Source organism: Ixodes scapularis, unplaced genomic scaffold (genome assembly GCF_016920785.2).
Source record: "Ixodes scapularis isolate PalLabHiFi unplaced genomic scaffold, ASM1692078v2 PGA_scaffold0__279_contigs__length_252992795, whole genome shotgun sequence".
NCBI lineage: Eukaryota > Metazoa > Arthropoda > Arachnida > Ixodida > Ixodidae > Ixodes > Ixodes scapularis.
In genome coordinates, this window is record NW_024609835.1 from 193,568,764 (window position 1) to 193,588,075 (window position 19,312).

The following is a 19,312-nucleotide window of genomic DNA, read 5'->3' on the forward strand; positions in this document are numbered from 1 at the left end:
CTCGAAATGCACGTTCAATGTTTGTATAAAAAAAAACAAAAAAATAAAAACTTATAATATGTAAAAAAAGAAAAACAAAGTGTGTGGGCAAGCGGGATTCGAACTCTCCACTCCCGCTCCTCTACGAGCTCAAAAAATTCGGCGCTCCAATCCACTGAGCTACAAAAACTTTTTTTTTATTTATTACATGGAAAAAGGATAATAAAAACAATCAAGACACATTCTAACAGAGCTATCTCTTATTTACATTCAAACTGGCTGATAATGGTCACATGGAAATACGAAGAAAGAGGGCTATGGTAACATTTTTCGAATGGTGTCACATCTCTAAAAGTCGGGAAGATGAACACATTTGTCAAGAAGGGTATACCATTCTGGGCGTTTCTTGAGATGGTCGTACACATTACGTACATGTGACACAGTTTCTATGAAATTGGACTTTGTAGACCGTGGAGGATAAGCATTTCTATCAATCATCCTTGTTTTCCAAAGGCTATGCAGACCCATCAATGTAAACAGGTCATAAGGAAAAGTATCATTTTGGTTTAAAGGCAAAAAACGTATCGTATATGCACATATATTCAAATCTTTCTTCAATGTCCTTTGTAGGACATCCCAAAACAAATAGGCGTCGGTGCAAAAAATAAAGCAATGTTCTATTGTTTCAGGCTGGTTGCACAAACGACAGTTCACTGACCAAGGAACAAATATACCTTTTTCGCGAAGCCAAGCCTTTACCGGCAACATTGAAGTGTGGAGCTTATAAAAGAATGACTTCGCTGTCGGTGAGACATGTAGCTTACACACACGTTTCAGGACGTCTTGTCCCGGGCCATTACTGAACATACTTCGGTACAGGGGTATAGGAAATAATGCATCGATGAGATCGACATGTAAAGCTTTCCGCGACACTTTAAATAAGTATTCCAAGGAAAAACGTGCTTTAAGGAAGTCTATTGAGCTCACTACCCAAGCAGCACTAGAAAGTGAATTTCGATCGGCCGACGGTTGGCCAGTGTCTGGACAGCTTGGCCACTTTAAGTGCTTGGCCAGAGGAGACATAAACAAGGCCGGCAAGAGTCCGGCCACAAACTAGCTGTTTTTAGCTTGTCCGCCGGAGATATAAACACTGCCGGCAAGCGCCTGGCCAGAAGTGCTGATTTTCAGCTTGGCCGCCGGAGACATAAACACGGCCGGCAAGTGTTTGGCCAGTAGTGATGATTTTCAGCTTGGCCGCCGGAGACATAAACACGGCCGGCAAGTGTTTGGCCAGTAGTGCTGATTTTAAGCTTGGCCGCCGGAAGCATAAACATGGCCGGCAAGTGTTCGGCCAGAAGTGCTGATTTTCAACTTGGATGCCGGGGACATAAACACGGCCAGCAAGTGTTCGGCCAAAAGTGCTGATTTTCAGTTTCGCCGCAGGGACACCCATAATCTAAACTTTTATCGCCTTGACGAAACATTGGCATAACGACGGGCAGCGAGAGAAGCATCATGAGCGAGTGGTTGGCAGGATATTAGTGCGTGCATCGCGCGAACACTGTTAGCGCAAGCAAACGATCACCGTTTTATTTCGTTTTTTTTTTTTCGTTAGTCTTGAAAGGCTATTGTCTTAACTAGCACTGCCGTGTGATATGTTCATTTAGAACATTACCAGAAGTGGGAAAATATTGTGCCCGTCGTTGTTCTATGAACATAAAATACGAAAACAGTGCCCACGTCATCTTCGCGCTAACAATACCGCTCAGTCGCTGCGCGGCCCTCTTAACGCGAATACCACATCCGCGATTTTTCGATTAGTGCTCCACATATTTACTTCCCAACTGCACTTGAAGAAAAAAAAGTTGTAGTCGGGTGCATCGGGCGCACATGCTCGCCTCTCCTGGAAGACGCACCCTCCGTTACCCAGCCAGTGTACTTGTACACCGACCATAAGCCCCCTTCTCTACCTTAAAAAGCTATAGGTGTATCAATGCACTCAGCTTAGTAAACCGCCACGCTAGCCACGCTTGCCGATCAGCTTGTGCTTGAATCGGATAAGATTGGATATTTCAGGCTTTGTGTTTTGGAAGAGCCTAAACAAGACGTCTCTCATATATTGATTAAACTTAAGCTAGTCTCAGTAATGTTTTATATAGGTGCTAGGATACTGATTTCCTGAGCCAACGAAAGCTAACAGCTTCGGTTAAAACCGCAACGGAAACGTTCAAAGTCGAACCACATGTAAAAGAAAAAGAAAATGAACATCTCGACCTAGAAGTGCAGAACGCTGGTTTTGTTGCTAACAACGTGGTTGTTGGCGGGTGGTGGGCAACGCCCTGACGCTATTGACGCTATCATGGTGATTGACGCCAGTGATGCTCGGCCGCACTACACAGTAAAAGCTTTTACACCTTTAAGGGTGTAAAAGGGGCGTTGTAGCAACTTACACCCTCGGCTACACCCTTTTAACACCCTTATAACTGGGAATACAACCTCATAATTTTACCGAAAAGGGTGCTGTTTCGTGTTACACCCTACATTTAGCAAAGAATGTGAGAAGGGTGTAGAAGAGGGTGCTAAATAAATCATGTAAAATGGTTTGGGAAAGCTTATATATGGCTCTGTTCATAATGTACAGGTAAGATTTCTGCTTGAAAAGCAACAGTTGTTAGCAGTCTAGTTTTTTATAATGTCAGTTGTAGTTCATGCAAATAGCTAATAATAAAGCAGTGTTATACGGAACGGCGTTCCAAGGAACGGCGTTCCTGGAACGCGTTCATTTTATGAGGATCGAAGGAACTCCACCGTTCCATTTTGCATCGGTGGAGCTGGAACGGGAACGCGTTACATTTTTACTGAAACGGAAAAAAGAACGGCGTTCCTTTTTTTTTTTTTTTTGTTCATTGGGGTAATTGTAATTTGATTTCTAAAAGGGAAATTTTAGAAGTATAAAAACAATATCTTTACAAAGAGCAGGATCTGGTTAACTTTTTGGTTACTTATCTTCGGGTTCATCTTGTGTGGTCCTCGCTTGGTAACAGTCCGGTGCAGGAGAGCTAGTGGACATCGATTCTATTTTCAGTGCCCGAGAGTGCGCTACAGAAAGCTAAACTTTTAATCGAAGGAAAACACACAGAAAGAGGGACGTTTTAAGCTCAGCCACTTTCTTTGCTTCCACGAGTCCTCATACACCCAGAAATCTAAGACCGACTACAGCCATCGCTGAACTTCCACAAAGAGACCGATTAACAGATACAACAAAAGTACAAGTTACCAGACATCAAACATACCCTTGTATCCCGAGCATTGGAAACATTAAAGTTACGCAACAATTAGCCTTTATTCATTCTCTCTTGCCCCCAACCATCAAATTGAACAACGAACCCAGCCTTCATGAAGAAGGACTTGTAGTTTTCAAGACTGACCTTCCAAAAGCCCTACCCTCTTCTTCACTTGCTGGTCTTGCGGACAACTTCGATAATCAACTGTTGTTAAATTCGAACAAGGAACTTTGCTACATTGAAGTTTTTGTGAGATTGTTGTAAAACGCCCGTGCAATGTAGGGTAACAGAACCTTTGGCTCGTCTGAGTCCCCCACCACAAACATGAATATGGTTAAAAGCTTAGATTTTTAAAGGTGAATATCAACAAATCAAACCCTCCCTTAGCGAAAACTAATACGTTTGAAATATACCACATTCTAATTTGAGTGTATTTGAAATACAGTTCATAATTTTAAGTACACGAAAAATAGACCGAAAATATAAACTTCTTTTTTTTTTCACTCAGTACTAAAATATACTTCTAAAAATCATTTTAAAATACCTCTACTTAAACTACATTTGAAGTTCCCTTCATGCGCTTTGAAATATGTAAATACTAAATTAATAGGCACAAAATACCTTTCACATATATTTCTTGAAATGTTTATTTAATTCATGCAAAATATACTCCAACCCTAGAAAAAAGGAGCAATCAAAAATACGTGTAGAATACTCTTAAAATACCTGAAAATCGTAAATACTGTTGTGTTATAATCTAAGTACCTTTTGACTGCAATACTTTGGTAGTTTGACTTAAACTACCAAAGTATTGAAAAGCTCCCCTTCTAGAAGTTCACTTCAAGCAGATATGGAGTACACTGAAGCGCCTAAATACAACATTTGATTAGTTTGTCAACTGAATTGCGGAGAATCGCACTGATAAATCAGCCCAGTTTATGTTATTGTTTCCTTTTTTCTATCAAGAACACACCTGATCAGTTCCTTGCACACCAATCACAAACGGGGTTCGGGAACTACAACCACAACATTTGCTGATGCTGGAAAGCTTCAGCGGGTGCTGTGAACAGATACGTTTGGCGTGGTTTCGTTAGCACAATGTTAGTTCACTGAACGTGTATACTCACCATTGTACGAGATGCGAATAGTGACTTTAATATGGTGATATTAACTACCATATTAAATAGTCAACTACTAAAATGGAAAGGCAAAACAACTACTGTAAAATATTTTGTTTTCGCGGGCTCAATATTTCGCGATTTAGGTCAAAGTTGGAGTTTCGAAATAATTCGCAAATTCTAATTTTCGCGACGCGCTGGGATCGCAATATAGATTTTAATGATTTTACATTTTGCCGGAATTGTTCACGGGACCTATTTTTCGGAATTCTAGGCAATTCGCGAACTTTGCGAGAATTAGGTCCTCACGAAGGTAAGGTCGTTTACAGTATTTTAAAGTGAACATACTGCCTTGATTCGCTTCGTCCTGAGTGTTGCTACGCAGAGAAGCAATAACATGTATTTTATGAGCCGTTTGTATGGATATTGTTTTAAGGACTGCGCCGAATTGTTATTAGTTGTACCAATGCCTTTTACTAAGAGATATCGTCCACGAACTTCAAAACACTGTTTCCCCTTTGAAAGACTCCCGAGGAGAAGATCGAATACTTGGAACCTTAATAAGCGCAGAGGTGGTCACCGAAAAAATCATTACCATCAATATGTAGGCTATATAAGGCTGTAGAGCAGTCATCGGGACTGTGAATGAGCTGTTCAGTGCGTCATGGTGTTTGTGTTTGTGTTCGTTTCTAATGTAGCTTTGTCAGATGTATTCAGTAGTGCCTTCAAATACCACAGGGACACCATTTACTGACAAAATCGAAAATAAAAAAAAAATTGTGTAACCGGTTTTTAATGCACAAATGGCATCTTGAGTGTGAAGGGATAATATTTTTGGCATATTTAAAATATTTTTTGATACATATTTATAACGTATTTTGAATACCTTACGCGCGTATTTCGAATGCGGCCAACATAATACAGAATAAATACAAAATGAATATTCGTACTAAATATATTTCAACTTCGTTTGAAGTACGGCCTTTTTTTGCTAAGGGCTGCTTCCGCTTGTTTTTTTCTCCTGGTGCTCTTCGATCACGGCCTTCAAATTCGTATGTTCCCATTTGACGGAATAGATAAAAAAAATATTTCCTTGATATAACTAAGTATGCATGTAATCAGCAAAATACAAATGTAACGTATATGTAACGATACGTTCCATTTTCTAATTGTAACGGGAACGAGTTTCTTTCTCACAGGTGGAACTTGTAACGGGAACGCCTTCCAAAATTCAGGGGGAACGAGGAACGAGCTTCCATTCCTCTTTTTGAGGAACGTGTACAACACTGTAATAAAGTACCTCTTTTGCATACAATCTTTATGTTTGCAAACAAAATTTTATATATGAGTTCGTATTTCATTTTCTTACAAATCACTCCATGCTCAGAAATTGGAAAGTAGGGTGAAATGCTCTATACTAGTATTGTTTACACATATTTATTGATGGAAGTGCACAGTAAAAAAAATCAGTTAGTCTCGAGTTTGTATCTGGCAACATGAAATCAAAATATAGTGAAAATGTTTGACAAATATTAATGACATGCTGCTAGAACCTGTCACATGACCATGTCAACCTGAGTAAAATATTAATTTGAGAATATGGTGACATGCACAAAAACGCACACATATAAAGAGGCAAATCCCATAATAAACCAGTCCGAGACATCCCATACAAAAATGGCATATGGTCGTCTATGGAAAATTCAATGGCAGGCTGTCCCCCCCTGTAGCATTGCATAGTGGTCCTTAGAAATTTATAGATACAGGTATACAGCCAGCTATAGGAAGTATTCACTGGCGGCCATAGATGTGTGCACGACTGCTAAGCGCGTGCTGATGACGAGCTTCCACAGTTCTTTTGTCACGTGCATTCCGCACCCTCAAGATTGCCGGTCTTAGCAGCCTATTAATGTGGGCTCGTTATGAGCATGCGCTCTAAACAGCACCCACAAATATGGCGCCCAGTGAATGCTCCTTATAGAAAAGTTTAGGGCCCTGTGTCTAGAGACTCAGGTCTATGTTTCAATAACAACAATAATAATAATAATTATTATATTCAATAAGTTAGTGTTTTAACAGTGTCCAGGGACATCCAATTGTTCTTCTTGTGGGCACAGTGCAATAGAACGCACAAACAGACGCTTGCACGCTCGCAGTCGCACTCATACACGCGCGCATGCGCGCACGTACACACGCATGCACACGCGCAAACCCACGCCCGCGCGCAGACGCACACGCACGCACAACCAGAGACGCACACACGCATGCACACGGACACATCCACACGCGCGCGCACAAACACGCACGCGCATGCACGCACACACACGCAAACAATTACGACGAAGGAAACGTTGCTTAAGTCAGTTTCGGTTTCGGTTTACGCAAAAAAGAAACAACCTAAGGTTTAAATAAAACCTAAGATTTACTCACTTTTGTAATGTTTTACATTATTATTTTAAGTACATTCTTATTATTACTAATATAATAATAACTTGCTTAGTATCGTTCTAAAAAAAATTAACAAAAAAGAAAAAAGAAAAGAGACTCTTGAAGACTGCACAAGACCATCGCTATTGCAATCAGCTTCCGTTGGGCTCGGTTGAATGGTCGTTGTAGTTCCAGAGGCTTCGGAAATCTCCTTTTTTTTACTTTTTTGCCGTTTTATTGGATATTTTAGATATGTTCCCTACGAATACCGTGTTCAAGAATAGCAATCGATGACTGTGAGCTGGGAGACGCTGCTTCTTGCCAACGCCCGTAAGTTCAGAACCGCCCATGCACGACTCGTGCAAACGCCGGTAAGCAACTTTCTTTTGTTTCTGCGAAGTGGGCTGCTGTTTCAAACTTTGTCGTGAACCGTGTGCTTGTTAAGCTATGCTTGATTCTAACTATGTTTCTGGCCTTTGTTATTTCATTATTTGAAAAGAGCGTATCTTCTTCAAAACCTGTGGCTCGCTCCGCAGTGTGAGAGAGATTCCCATGCGGCGGAACCGTGGGCATGTTCTGGGCGCCGTCGTGCGGCGCTCGTCCGACGACGCTTGTGCGGAGCGTTCAAGTGCCGTCTGACGGCAGTTCAAGCATTCAGTCGCCGTCCCAAAGTGTTAATCACAGGTCATGCTAGTTCTGACGTCTTGTCCTAACAGCCGCTCGCTACCGATTTGTTTCATAAAGCGGGAGCGAGAAAAACGTTACAAGAGCGAGCATGCAGCATGATCTTTTGCATAAGCTAATGCCTGTGCCGTAGAGACGCGCGGTCTCTTCGTCATATTTCCGAGGGTAAAAGCGCTAAAAACAATGGAAAAACAACACACTGTGTTGTTTGTTCCTTTTACTTGTCCTTTGTTTTTAGAGCTTCTACCCTCGGAAATTAGGTCTCTTCTCGTTTACCGAACCGGCACACTTTTTAAGTTTACGATTGTGTGATGAAAAAAATAAAAGGAGTTTAGATGTCACGTTTTTTAGTAGTGGCGAAAGCCCTTACGAAAAAAATCAGAGCAGCTAGAAAAAGCAAAAACATGAAAAAAGGCGGAAAAAATTAACTAATGTCAAACCTGAATATTTGATGGAGTTCAAAGACTACCACCGTACCAACTCGCCCGGTTATTCTTTCTGTCGAAGAATAATAGCCAATAGTAATAAACAAGTAAATGCCAACTATTAATTGGTTACAAAGTCATAATTGGTGCAGTGCAGCCCTACGCCACTCTACTCTTTTGATGATATCGGGTAATGTGTAAATGTATAGGGCAGTTCATAGCAACCATTTATGCCCGACCCATTATATTGAGTTTTTTATTTATATAAAAGTTATATGAAAAAAACTGCTCTTCCTAAATCAAGCCACACCGCTGAATGTACAATAGCGTGTAACGTCTATGTATGTTCTCAGCAAAAGAAAAGGATGCATTTTTTTAATGCATCCTTTTCTTTTGCTCCCTCTCTTCTTTCACGTACACGCAAAATGTGGGTGTCTACGTCTAAAAGAGTGGAATTGACATTTCCTGCAAAGCTGGAAGGCCTGACTCAGTTTGGCTAGCAGCTTGAAACCTATGGGAACCTGGGGAACTGAACCACAAGAGGGTGAGAGTGACACCCACCACAAGAGTGAGGGTGACACCCGCCTTGCACTTCCTGAACGATGGCACCATGAGGAAGGTGGAGCTGCCCTAAAGTGAATGCAATAGCAGGTGGGTCGTTCCAGTGAACCCCTATACAGATGATACCAAGCAGAAAACTATTAATAAAAGTGTTATTAAAAACATAGAATGTGAATCGCACGGACAAGAAGGAGGAGATCAACACAGCGCTGTGTTGTGTCCATACACTCTTAGAAAAAAGGGTATGGATAGTCCTCCCTTAGGGGAGGAACGGTCTTGTAACCTATGTTGCTTTAGAAAGGGAGAAACGTTCGTCCCTGAAGCAGGGGAGCAACGTTCCTCTGTCGCTTGCATCTCAATATGGCGGCCCCGAATCGAGCAAATCGAGCCCAATAAGGCTTAACCAGGACGCTACGTCTCTTGTACGGGACGAGAGCAGCAGCAAATAAAAGCGTCACACGAGCTTTCCGCAAATTGTGTTTATTTCCGAAGCCAGATTCCCCCCACAGGTACAGAAACTTGCGTTTCGAAAGCAGTTACTCAGTCTTCTCGTCGACAGCACTGCGATGTTAAACGGAGACAACCGATACCCAGTTACTTCGCGCACTTTGAGTCTTACCTTTGGTGTTCCTCGAGTCACAATTCCTTCGTCAACCGCACATCACAGAGAAGGGCAAACTCAATCCGCGAAACCAAAAGCAGCTCTCGAAAGAACAAACTCGAAGCCGCTGTTCATCGCGTAGCGTGAAAGGTTAAATCGCTAGCCACCAGATGGCGGGGTCAAGCAGAGTAGTTGCAAGCAGCTAAGCTAGGTGGCGCTTGGTACCGCCCAATTCATGTTCTACAAAAAATAATTAATTTTTTTCAGGCCACTACTGCGCTTCAGAGCCGCTCTCCAGCGCTTGGGGATCCTCTACTATACACACACATTACACTTATTACAACATTAGGTGAACATACATTGAGCACATACACGGCACACACACAAATAATAATACGACGGAACACCACACTAACACGAACACTACACCCGTGCTCCGAGTTTCCGTCTTTTATACTGGTCTTTTTGAACGTACGGAACTTTTCGGTGACCCCCTAAGCAAAGAAAAATATTCCCAGCATGTTTATTTTTTCCCAGCAATGTCATGCCTCTGAGAGTATTTTGAATGGCTCAGGGGATGAATCTCTTATTAAAAATTTAAAGCTCGATCATGCCGTAATTATTTTAAAGCCGCCCTAATGCGGTTCGAAGCCATGAGTTTGTTTCCCCACACGGCACGTCGTAGCCTGCATTTCTATTGGTTTTTCTATTTGTGCTGTTCGCGCAAAGCTGCGATTGCCGTCTTGAATTAATCTCTGTAGAGCGGATATTCACTCAGCTGGAAGTGATGCTTCACATGCTGAGAAATCGCTTTTCGATCAACTTGAATGCAGTCAAAGCCGCGACTTGCGGCAGATGTTCAGTGTACGGAGCTACGCCGTGGCGAGCCCAAAAACGTCTAGCGCTCATCCCAGCGCGCCACTTGGAAGGCAGTTTCTCCAGGAACCGTAGTATATTTAAACAGCAAAATAAAGGGCAGCTTTTTTTTCGATTTTACCTTCTATTGTTTTTTAATGCCAGAATTCCATACTGTAAATATACGTACTTTCCGTCACGATTTTGTACTGTTCAGTCCTTGCCCCAGAGCGCAATCGCTCTCGGGGACGAGACAATTCCGACAGTCATATTGGCCATTGTACGATAGCAATAGGAGCTTCTACTGTTCAGACCAGCGTTCCAACATGACTATCCGCACGTTGATCGATTGTACGTAATCCCTCAAGTGGTATTAAACTTTTTAATGTAAAGCGGAATGTCAACCTGCGACACCCCGCCCCCTCATCACGGCCCGACCAACGGCATCAATGCCCGACAGTTTACGATCTCATATTGTTGTTACACCACTGATACGCGAACACACGGTCACATCGGTGATAATCCCAGTCTTCTGTTCACAACCCACAACACTGGCATCACGATGTTGCAGCTATGTTGCTGACACGCACAAATACAAAACCACGTTGAACGCCGGTTGCACTCGGCATCGGAAAACAGAACCGAACTCAGCGCGGAAGGCACCCAGGCAGCCGGCAGCAAAACCTGCCTGTCTTGGACGCAGTTCCTGAGGTTTCCATAACGTCAAAAACGTCGACACAGTTCCGCGTGGTTTCGCTACTGTAGCGACTTTAGTTCCATCGGTTCGCCGCGCGCGCGAGTCCCGCGATCCGGAGACGGCCATCCCCCAGTGTACGTGGCACTGCTGGCACTGCTCCGCAACTTCGCTGTTTCCAGCGGCTTCGTTTGCTCGTTTGATAAAATTAGTGATAAAAGCGTCAATGCAACCGAAATGTTCTGCACATTTAGACTAGAAAACGGAATTACAGGCGGCCTTTATTGCCGCTGAAGCTAAATGAACTCAATAGCTATTTATTAAACAACGTGCGCGACCTGCTCGAAAAACGAAACCGAAAGAAGATGAGTCGGGAGGGCGAAAGCTTTCTCCCGTCTGCCTGGAGAAGGAGAAAAACGTTTCGTTCCTCCCCTTTTCTCGCGTCCGGTTGGGGGCGCGTCAGTAGAAGGGAGGAAGACACGCCGTTGCTACTTTTTTCCTCCATTTTTTCTTAGAGTGTATCCTCCGTTCCCGTATCCTTCATGATTTATTTTCAATAATTGGCTACTAACTAGTCCAATCATCAGCACTAGTCAATAAAAGTATGCTGCTATTTATTAGTATGCATTAACACCGTGCTTGCAGTTGAATCCTACAGTCATTTATTAATAAACAAAAACGAGGGTGCAAGCTAGCTAAACAGGCTAAACACATAATTTATTAAAGACGGGTTCTCTGAAGGATGACACAAACGCAGAGAAGTATCAAACACAGCTGAGTATTAATGGGCTAAAAATGAATAGGCGACCAAAAAAGAAAACGTAGGGGAAGACATGAAGTCAGTCTTTACAATTTCTCTTCTGCTTGCCACCACTTTACAAAGGGAATTCCTTTTTTGGGCCTTACAGCGTTTTACTGTTCACAACCCCTGACATACCCAAGCACAGTAAACATAAAAAAGCAACCTACTAACATTTGGGTAAATGTGATTGAACAAACAACAGGAATTGCCTTGAGCTTTCAACCTAGGAAATAAAAAATATGCACAACATTAAGATAAAAAAAACAGACGGACGGATCACAACTGTTTTTAACAAAAATATAGGCCAAGAAACTTCTTCCATTCGATGGAAAAACGCAGGGAAGGCACTAATAGATTTCTAGGTTTCATCATTGTTAGTGATTCTTTTAGTATACACTTGTGGTCACTCTCTTCAGTCAAAATTATTTCATCATCATCATTCATTAATCATCACACTTGTGTTCTTTGAAGGGGTACGGAAACAAAAATTGAAATATTCAAATTTTGTTCGGAAGTGAGTCAAGCATGATGGATAATAGCCGTAAATGATAATCGCACGTTTGTATTTTGAACGACTGGCTATATTTTTCTTTCCAAACGGTGCACTCGAACAAGCGCTCGAAGAAAAGCGAACGGAGAGTGCGATGCGTCATGGGATATTCGGCGCAAACAAAAACAGAACGAAAAGATTCCCCGCGTTCTTGGAGTAGCAAGGCAGGCGTGGTTATGAGCTTTGCCCTTGGTGGCGTTATCAGCGTTGTGGTGGTGTCAATAGCGTCAGCGCGTTACAACCAAGCCGTTCGAAGTACCCGTGGCGTGACGAGCGTGTGGCTGGCCCACATGGGCTGGCCCAAGAAGCACGTAGCTTCCACAACACTGTCAGTTTAGGCTGAACTAGATGGGGAAAGCAACTTTTGTTCGAGTTTTAAGCGACGGGCTAATCTTCTAGGGGGGAGAATGGCTGTTTCCGGTTTCACGAACGAGGGTGCGAGAATGAGGGGAGTCGTTCCTTTCCGTCTTTTTGGACCGTTTGGTACAATGCGCGATTTGTGAGTTGAGCCAGGAGGAAAGCTAAGAAAGAAAATGTTGAAAATCCAAAGGTCGGCGCTGCTCCGAAGGAATCTGCTGCGTCACGACTACGTAGCAGGTTCCTCAGTGTTGCTAGTTTACCTCCCAAAAAAGCTCCGCACGCATCCACCAGGTGTACATTGAGAGATCGTTTATTTAGCTTTAAAATTAGTTTTCTTGTGCCTTTCAACGGAAGACTGGTCTTTTTGAGGTTAGGGTGCAACATGCAACACATTCAAGCTAGAAAATGAGCGCTGAAATGTTGTTTCCCTACCCCTTTAAGGCCACACAATTATTACATTAGATCACGTGTTTTCACACAGCTGAATACAGATACTTATTTTTCTGCAACATTTATACTAAGTTCAATCGGTCCTTAATGCAGGGTTTTGTCGCATGAGGTGTTCTATGAGTCGAGCGAGAATTTCTAGCGGTCATTGGTACATGTCGTGCTGTAGACTTATGTATTACTGGCTTTTTTTTGTTACTTTGTGGGATATGGCAAGCGGTATTGAATTTATTGCAGGTCCCAGGTGCGCCAAGCGAGTAGACTCACCGTCAAAGACCGCAAGCCGCGCAGAGTGTTCTATGACGTGAGCAATCATGTTTGGCAGTCTTTGGCAAATGCAGTGCTGGGGGTTTATGTAAAACTGGCCTTGTCCGTTTTATCCAGTTTTGCTGCAGAAAAAAAGTGGACTTCTATAGTGGGATGGTGCACGGCTGCATGCACATGCACCCGGTATTTATTATATTTATATATACATAAATACAAAGCTTTCTCTTTTGATTCAAACAAAGTAAAAAAAAAACGGCGTGAGTGTTACTTGGATGTTGACTTCAATGTGTGTTTGTGGGGCTCAGAGGACATTACATAAGGGGAAAACCCTTAGCAGTCTGTTATTCAAAACTAATTAACCAAAATTTTTAATAATGGTTTTAGGGGGTATGTTTCAATTCTAGTTTCAAAGGCAGTGAATATTAAAGACTAACACAATTGACACAGTTCACGAATGGCAACAAGTTTCGAAATATTTAGTGCTAAAAATCTGCCTTTTCGTCGCCCAATTCCAAAATCTTGCGCTCAGAAGGCCTCAGGATGTCGTGCGGACGTGGTTGCTTCGGACGCATCTTCACTGTCCTGGAAGTATGACGCCGATGCTTCCGCCAAGGACACACTGTCGAGATAGTGACGACGTACCCGGTATGACTAGGTCACACTTCTGCCCATTATTAACGGCACGAAATCTTGAGCACAAGCTGAGCACGGTTTTTGCAGCCGACATTAAAAACTCAAAAGTTGTACAATGAATACCTCCAAGCCGCTTGGCTTTTTGTGAATGGTTTAAATAGGGATAGCCTTTAATACTGACTGGCTTTTAACACTGCAGTTACAACATGGTCCATAAAGCCATAAATTACAAAGCTAACAGATTTTGGTCAATTAGTCAACGTACTGTGACGGTTATCCCTTTTACTAATGTCCGCCGAGTCCCACGAACACGCAGTGAAGAAGACATCGAAAGAACTCTCACGGCCTTTTTTCTTAATTTTGTTAGCTTTCAAATAGAATGCTGTGCAGAGTGTATACACGTAAAACGACTTGTAGAATGTAATCATGCACATAATTGTTACAAAACTTTGCTTTTCACCCAATTAAGTATTGCATTTGTCATTGCAACCTTCCAAACATAAGCAAAGCATCCAGTTTAGTACTCAAAGTGTATTCTATTCGGCAATAAATCAACGGACTACTACTTGGTTCGCCTTTGGCTTCATTGTGAAAATATTAGGCATGTGCGAATCATGGATTTTGGCTTAAAATGGATAATAATTTGAGCTTATTAACTTTTTAGTTGAATGTCACATAGTTTCTGCACCTCTCTCCAAGCCCGTGAATTCTGGGTCCGTTTACATGAAGTCATCCAGCAGCCGCAGGTTACCTTTTGGGCCATCGAGATTGCTCTTCTCCTGACGCAGACAGCTCATTGTATATTTTGTCAGAACGCCTTTGTCTGTCACGGATTCGAGGGGTGCATTGAGGTGCAAACGCAACAATGTATCATAGATAGCTGTAGAAATATATTATCACGAGCATTTTTTAATATGTAATCACCCCCTCCACCGTTGAAAACCGCAGCCGTCAACCTCGACACGCTGCATGCTGGATTTTGGGTTTTTCAGTGTAGAGGAGGAGACAAAAAAATTAACATTTGCCAAGGGACAAATATTAGCATCTACCGTTATGGTCAGTCGGCAGCCCTGTACGGCTCATAAATGCAGGGCGGCGAGGTGAGAAGGGTGCGTCTGTGGCAAACATAGATTGTAGCACCTAAGCTCCCCGCCTTCTGTCGGTGTTTGTCCCTTTTTTTTTTGCAACTTGACTTCCCTTGGCTATGTTCGCTGATACCGAAAAGAACCCATTATCGCACCCAATGAACGCTGGCAACCGGTGACACCGCCTGACAAAGCGTGTCTGCCCAAACGTCCCTGCTTTTTGCCTTCTTCTTCTTTTAGACATATTGTTTCCCATCTGTGCATTTGTTGGTGGCCTCTTACCCATACAATAACCCCAAATGTACTCAGGAAGGCTGCTGTCAGCAGAAAGAAAACCGGCCGCTGTAGAAGTTAAAAGTGAGAGCAAAGCAAAAAATCACTGATTGCGAAAATAAACCAGTGATGCGTCGGATTTTTCCGTGGCTTTTTTTTTATCTCCAAACCTGTCAGCTCATTTCTAACAATAAATGTAACAAGATACATAAGTCTAGCAACGTATCATAATACATCGCAAAAGTATTTCACTACTGAAACACAAATAGATTTCGGAAATGCGTTCGGGTACAGAAATAGAGCTACTTACAAGTGTCCCTAAGATTATTTCGCAATACTTGCATGTTGTTATGTTGCCCCGATTGTAATTCCTCATTCGTTTTACATTGCTGCAGACGCCGGTTACTTGTTCCAACATAAGCACTGTATGCCTGTGTGGAGGCTGATGCTCATGGCCTTAACTGCAGCGAATAATAGAAGTTGACAAGAGCAAACATGTTTTGGCCTTCTACATTAAAATATGTTTTGCTTTGTCCTTTTACCTAACGCAGGACGAGAACACCCCACCGGCACCATGTGTCCTCTACAACAAGGAAGAGCTGGACGATGCAGACTTTCTTCACCTTGTTGAGGATCGTGAGCGCTTGTTCTCCGTTTTTAATGCAGAAGAGGGGCTGTGCATGTTGTTGGTATCATATTGGCTTTTCAGCATCCAGTACAAATGCAAGGCCTCTAACACACTAATTGCTCTGGAGAGGATTTTCCTTGGCTTGAGGGACACCAATCCAAGGACAGTCGTAATTAAATTTTGAACGAAGTTTACAGAGAGGTATGTGGTTGAAGAGTTGTTTTGTGAGCCGTTTTAAAAGTGTATAATCCACTTTTCTCGCCAGTATTATCAGGTTAATTTTTATTTCCCATCCAGAACGAATGATAGAAGGTTTTATGGAGACATGTTTTCTTTTTATTTCTTTAAATGTTGGGCACTTTCTGCGATAACTAATGCTGACCTCCTGTAGACGAGGTGCTTAGAATTTAGCTGTACGAGTTCCTTATCCATAGTCGTCTTCCAGAACTTTATAATTTTCTTTGTACGTGAGCAAGAGGATAGCGTCTTTTACTGAGACGTTTGCTTTTTTGCCGTAGAGTGCAAGTTCATTCTGTAATATTTTTCACTACATCTTTGCAGATAGCATTCTTTATTTCATGGAATGGGCATACATTGTATTTTCCATTTCTCAAGGTTCAATAAATGTCCAATTTAACACATTCTAATGGATGTCATAATGAGCTTCACCTAATGAAATACTGCTGTGGTTCAGTCAAGGGCTAAACCACCCCCTCTACCCTGCTTCCAATTAGTAAACAGATGCGCGTAGGAGACAAGTGATAAGCGAAGCGTGTTGTCTGCAATCCTCTGAGACAAACAAAACATGTCACTAGATCTCCAAACAGAAAAGCTTTATATGCTTCGTTTGTGGCAGACCATGATGTTCACAATGGTTCAGCCGTGCAGTGCGATGCTTGGGGCCACTGCTTGCTCACTTAGAGTTCGAGAAAGGCGGGTGCCGTAGCACATCCCAATTGCCCACGGGGTTATGATGTGGCTTGGAAGGAGCTCTTTTGTATTACTTTTTCATGAAGTGAGTTGTGTTTAGTGTGACTCATTATCTCTTTATCACATGCCTCGTATGTGGTGTTGTGGCAATCTCTTTAAGTGAAAAAAGTGTAAATGTGTTCAGTAAACATGATAAGCTGTAAATCATATGATAATAATATAAGAATATGCAATACCATATATTATTTTTGTACAATTTACAAGTTCTGATATGTGTATTTGACACATTCCAATGAAATGTTCACTGGGGTCTATACTTCATTTCAACCTTCGTCCGAGCGCGGCGGACGCTACCAGCCAATCCAGCGTCGAGAGAGCGTCATGTGACCTTGAACTCCGCATAACCGAAACGTCGCATGATACTCTCCCGGTGCCAGATTGGCTGGGGTGGCCCACCATCCACTGGGCCACCCCAGCAGGTGCCCATTTCATGCCAAGCACCCTTTCCCAAGGGTGTTAGCAAGCACCCTTTGTGAAGGGTGCTTGCCTGAACGCCATAAGGGTGTTAGCCCAGGGACAAACTGATTTACGCCCTTAAGTGTGTAAAACCCTTTACTGTGTACTCAAGGCTTCTCTTTCCCGTTAGTGCCAGTAAGCTCGTGTAAAGTGGAAAATATTGTAACTGAACAGTAGCTAGTTTTAGTAGATCGCTCCCATGACTCCGATAACGATACCCGATACTCCGCCACCGCCTCCCTTGCGCATACATGGTATCCTTATCGGGGCTATCGGAGGTATCGGAACGATCTACTAAAACTCTCTATTGTTGCACTGTCCCTTCACCTAAAGTTACTTCGTTTTATTTTTTTATTTTACTGCTGCAGTACCGGGTGATCTTAATGGTGGGACAACATACCATCCCTGAACCCACGACGACTGGAATGGTGGTCGCAACCAGCGTCGTAAGACTTAGTACTCAAAAAGTCCAATAAATATTGAGCAGCCTTTTAGCAGCTTCGCGTGTCATTACTATGCAAGTGTTTCTGGGGTTGAGTTCTCAAACTTGACCTCCCGAAACTCTTGACAGTCTTCTGAGGAACACCCAAATTTTCTGGCAGTCTGTGATAAATTATGTATTAAGTGTATAAGTGCAGCCACTTTCGGCCAGTGACTGGCCTGAAGTCAATGGCCAGTGGCTGGCCGAAAGTGACTGGCCAAAGGTGAATGGCAAGTCACTGGCCTAAAGTGAATGGCTAGTCACTGGCCAAATGTGAATGGCCAGTCACTGACCAAAGGTGAATGGCCAGTCTCTGGCCTAAAGTGAATGGCCAGCCACTGGACAAAGGTGAATGGTCAGTCACTGGCCTAAAGTGAATGGCCAGTCACTGGCCTAAAGTGAATGGCCAGCGACTGGCATAAAGTGAATGGCAAGTCACCAGACGAGGACGAAAACACTTCTATTGCCGAGCACTTTGGCCAAGCTTGGGCCATCGAAAATCTGGTTGGCCATAGTACACTTGCCAGCGATGGCCCATTCACAACGTGCTGCTTGGGTACCTCTCCGAGGTATCCCAATGGACGAGATGTGCTCGCAGGCACTGTTGTTACTACCAAATACGGCAACGCACTTGAAAGCTCTGCCTGCATGTAAGTTCGAAGGAAGTCATGAGACACAGTTCTGAAGAACAAGAAGCGTGATATAATTTGTTTTAAAAAGACGCTTAAAAGCCCGAGACCGCCTTGCTCAACGGAACGAAACAGGTTACCTCGTCTCATGGGTTCCCAAGTAGAACCCCATACAAAAGTTGCAAACACTCTGTGAAACTTCTGAATGTGGCCTCTAGTACAGCAAATCACCTGAAGTGCGTACCAAAGTTTTGCTGCTAAGAAGATATTACAGGCTTTCGCCCGTCCAAAAATAGACCACTGATTTACTTTCATTATAGCCGCTCTAGTTTTCATCTTCTCAACCCTTTCTGTCCAATAATGTCCATTGTTCCTAACGCAATTAAGGGGAGCTCCTAAGTACTGAAGGGCAATGCAGCTCCATGAAATGCCAGCGTACTTTGAAGGTGTTGTGGCCCATTGCCCGCACCAGAAGCCTGTACACTTTGCCTTGTTGATGAGCGCCCCAGTCGTAGAACACAAGTTTTGAGCTAAAGCGAACACATTGTCTACGCTTCGTTTGTCCTTACAGAAGAACGCAATGTCATCCGCATATGCCAACACTTTTACCTCTGTGGAGTAGAAACGGTATCCTTCTACAGCAGGGCTATTTAGTACGCTTAGACATAGGAGCTCTAAGTATAGTGCGAACAAAAGGGGGGACAATGGGCATCCCTGTTTGACAGATGACTCTAGACGAATTGGACCTGACAAAGAGCCATTAACTATAAGCCTAGTGGTACAAGTGCGGTAGCATATCTTTATTCCTTTAAAAAGTGTTGGCCCTAAGTTTACGTGGCGAAGTATGTCGAATAGAAAAATATGGGAGACGCGATCAAAAGCTTTTGCTAGATCCACTTGAACCTTGGCCACTTGATCTGCATGAGCACAACAGCTCTCTATTATTGTACGAGCTACGTGTATGTTTGTCTGTATCGTTCTGCCCTTAATTCCACAAGTCTGGTGATTGTCAATAACGCTGGATGTGATGTATTGAAGTCGTTTTGTCAGAATTTTTGCGAAGATTTTGTAGTCCACATTGCA

The 19,312-nt window shown here is 42.9% G+C and overlaps 1 protein-coding gene across 1 annotated transcript; it reads right to left on the bottom strand.

Moving 5' to 3' along the window:
• Positions 1-327: 327 nt before the first annotated feature.
• On the bottom strand, positions 328-18,379 carry LOC121836059. Its single transcript, XM_042290708.1, has 2 exons — positions 18,153-18,379; positions 328-961 (listed from the first exon to the last, which is right to left on the bottom strand). The coding sequence occupies exons 1-2, from the start codon at positions 18,377-18,379 to the stop codon at positions 328-330; spliced, it is 861 nt and encodes a 286-aa protein (XP_042146642.1).
• Positions 18,380-19,312: the final 933 nt, after the last annotated feature.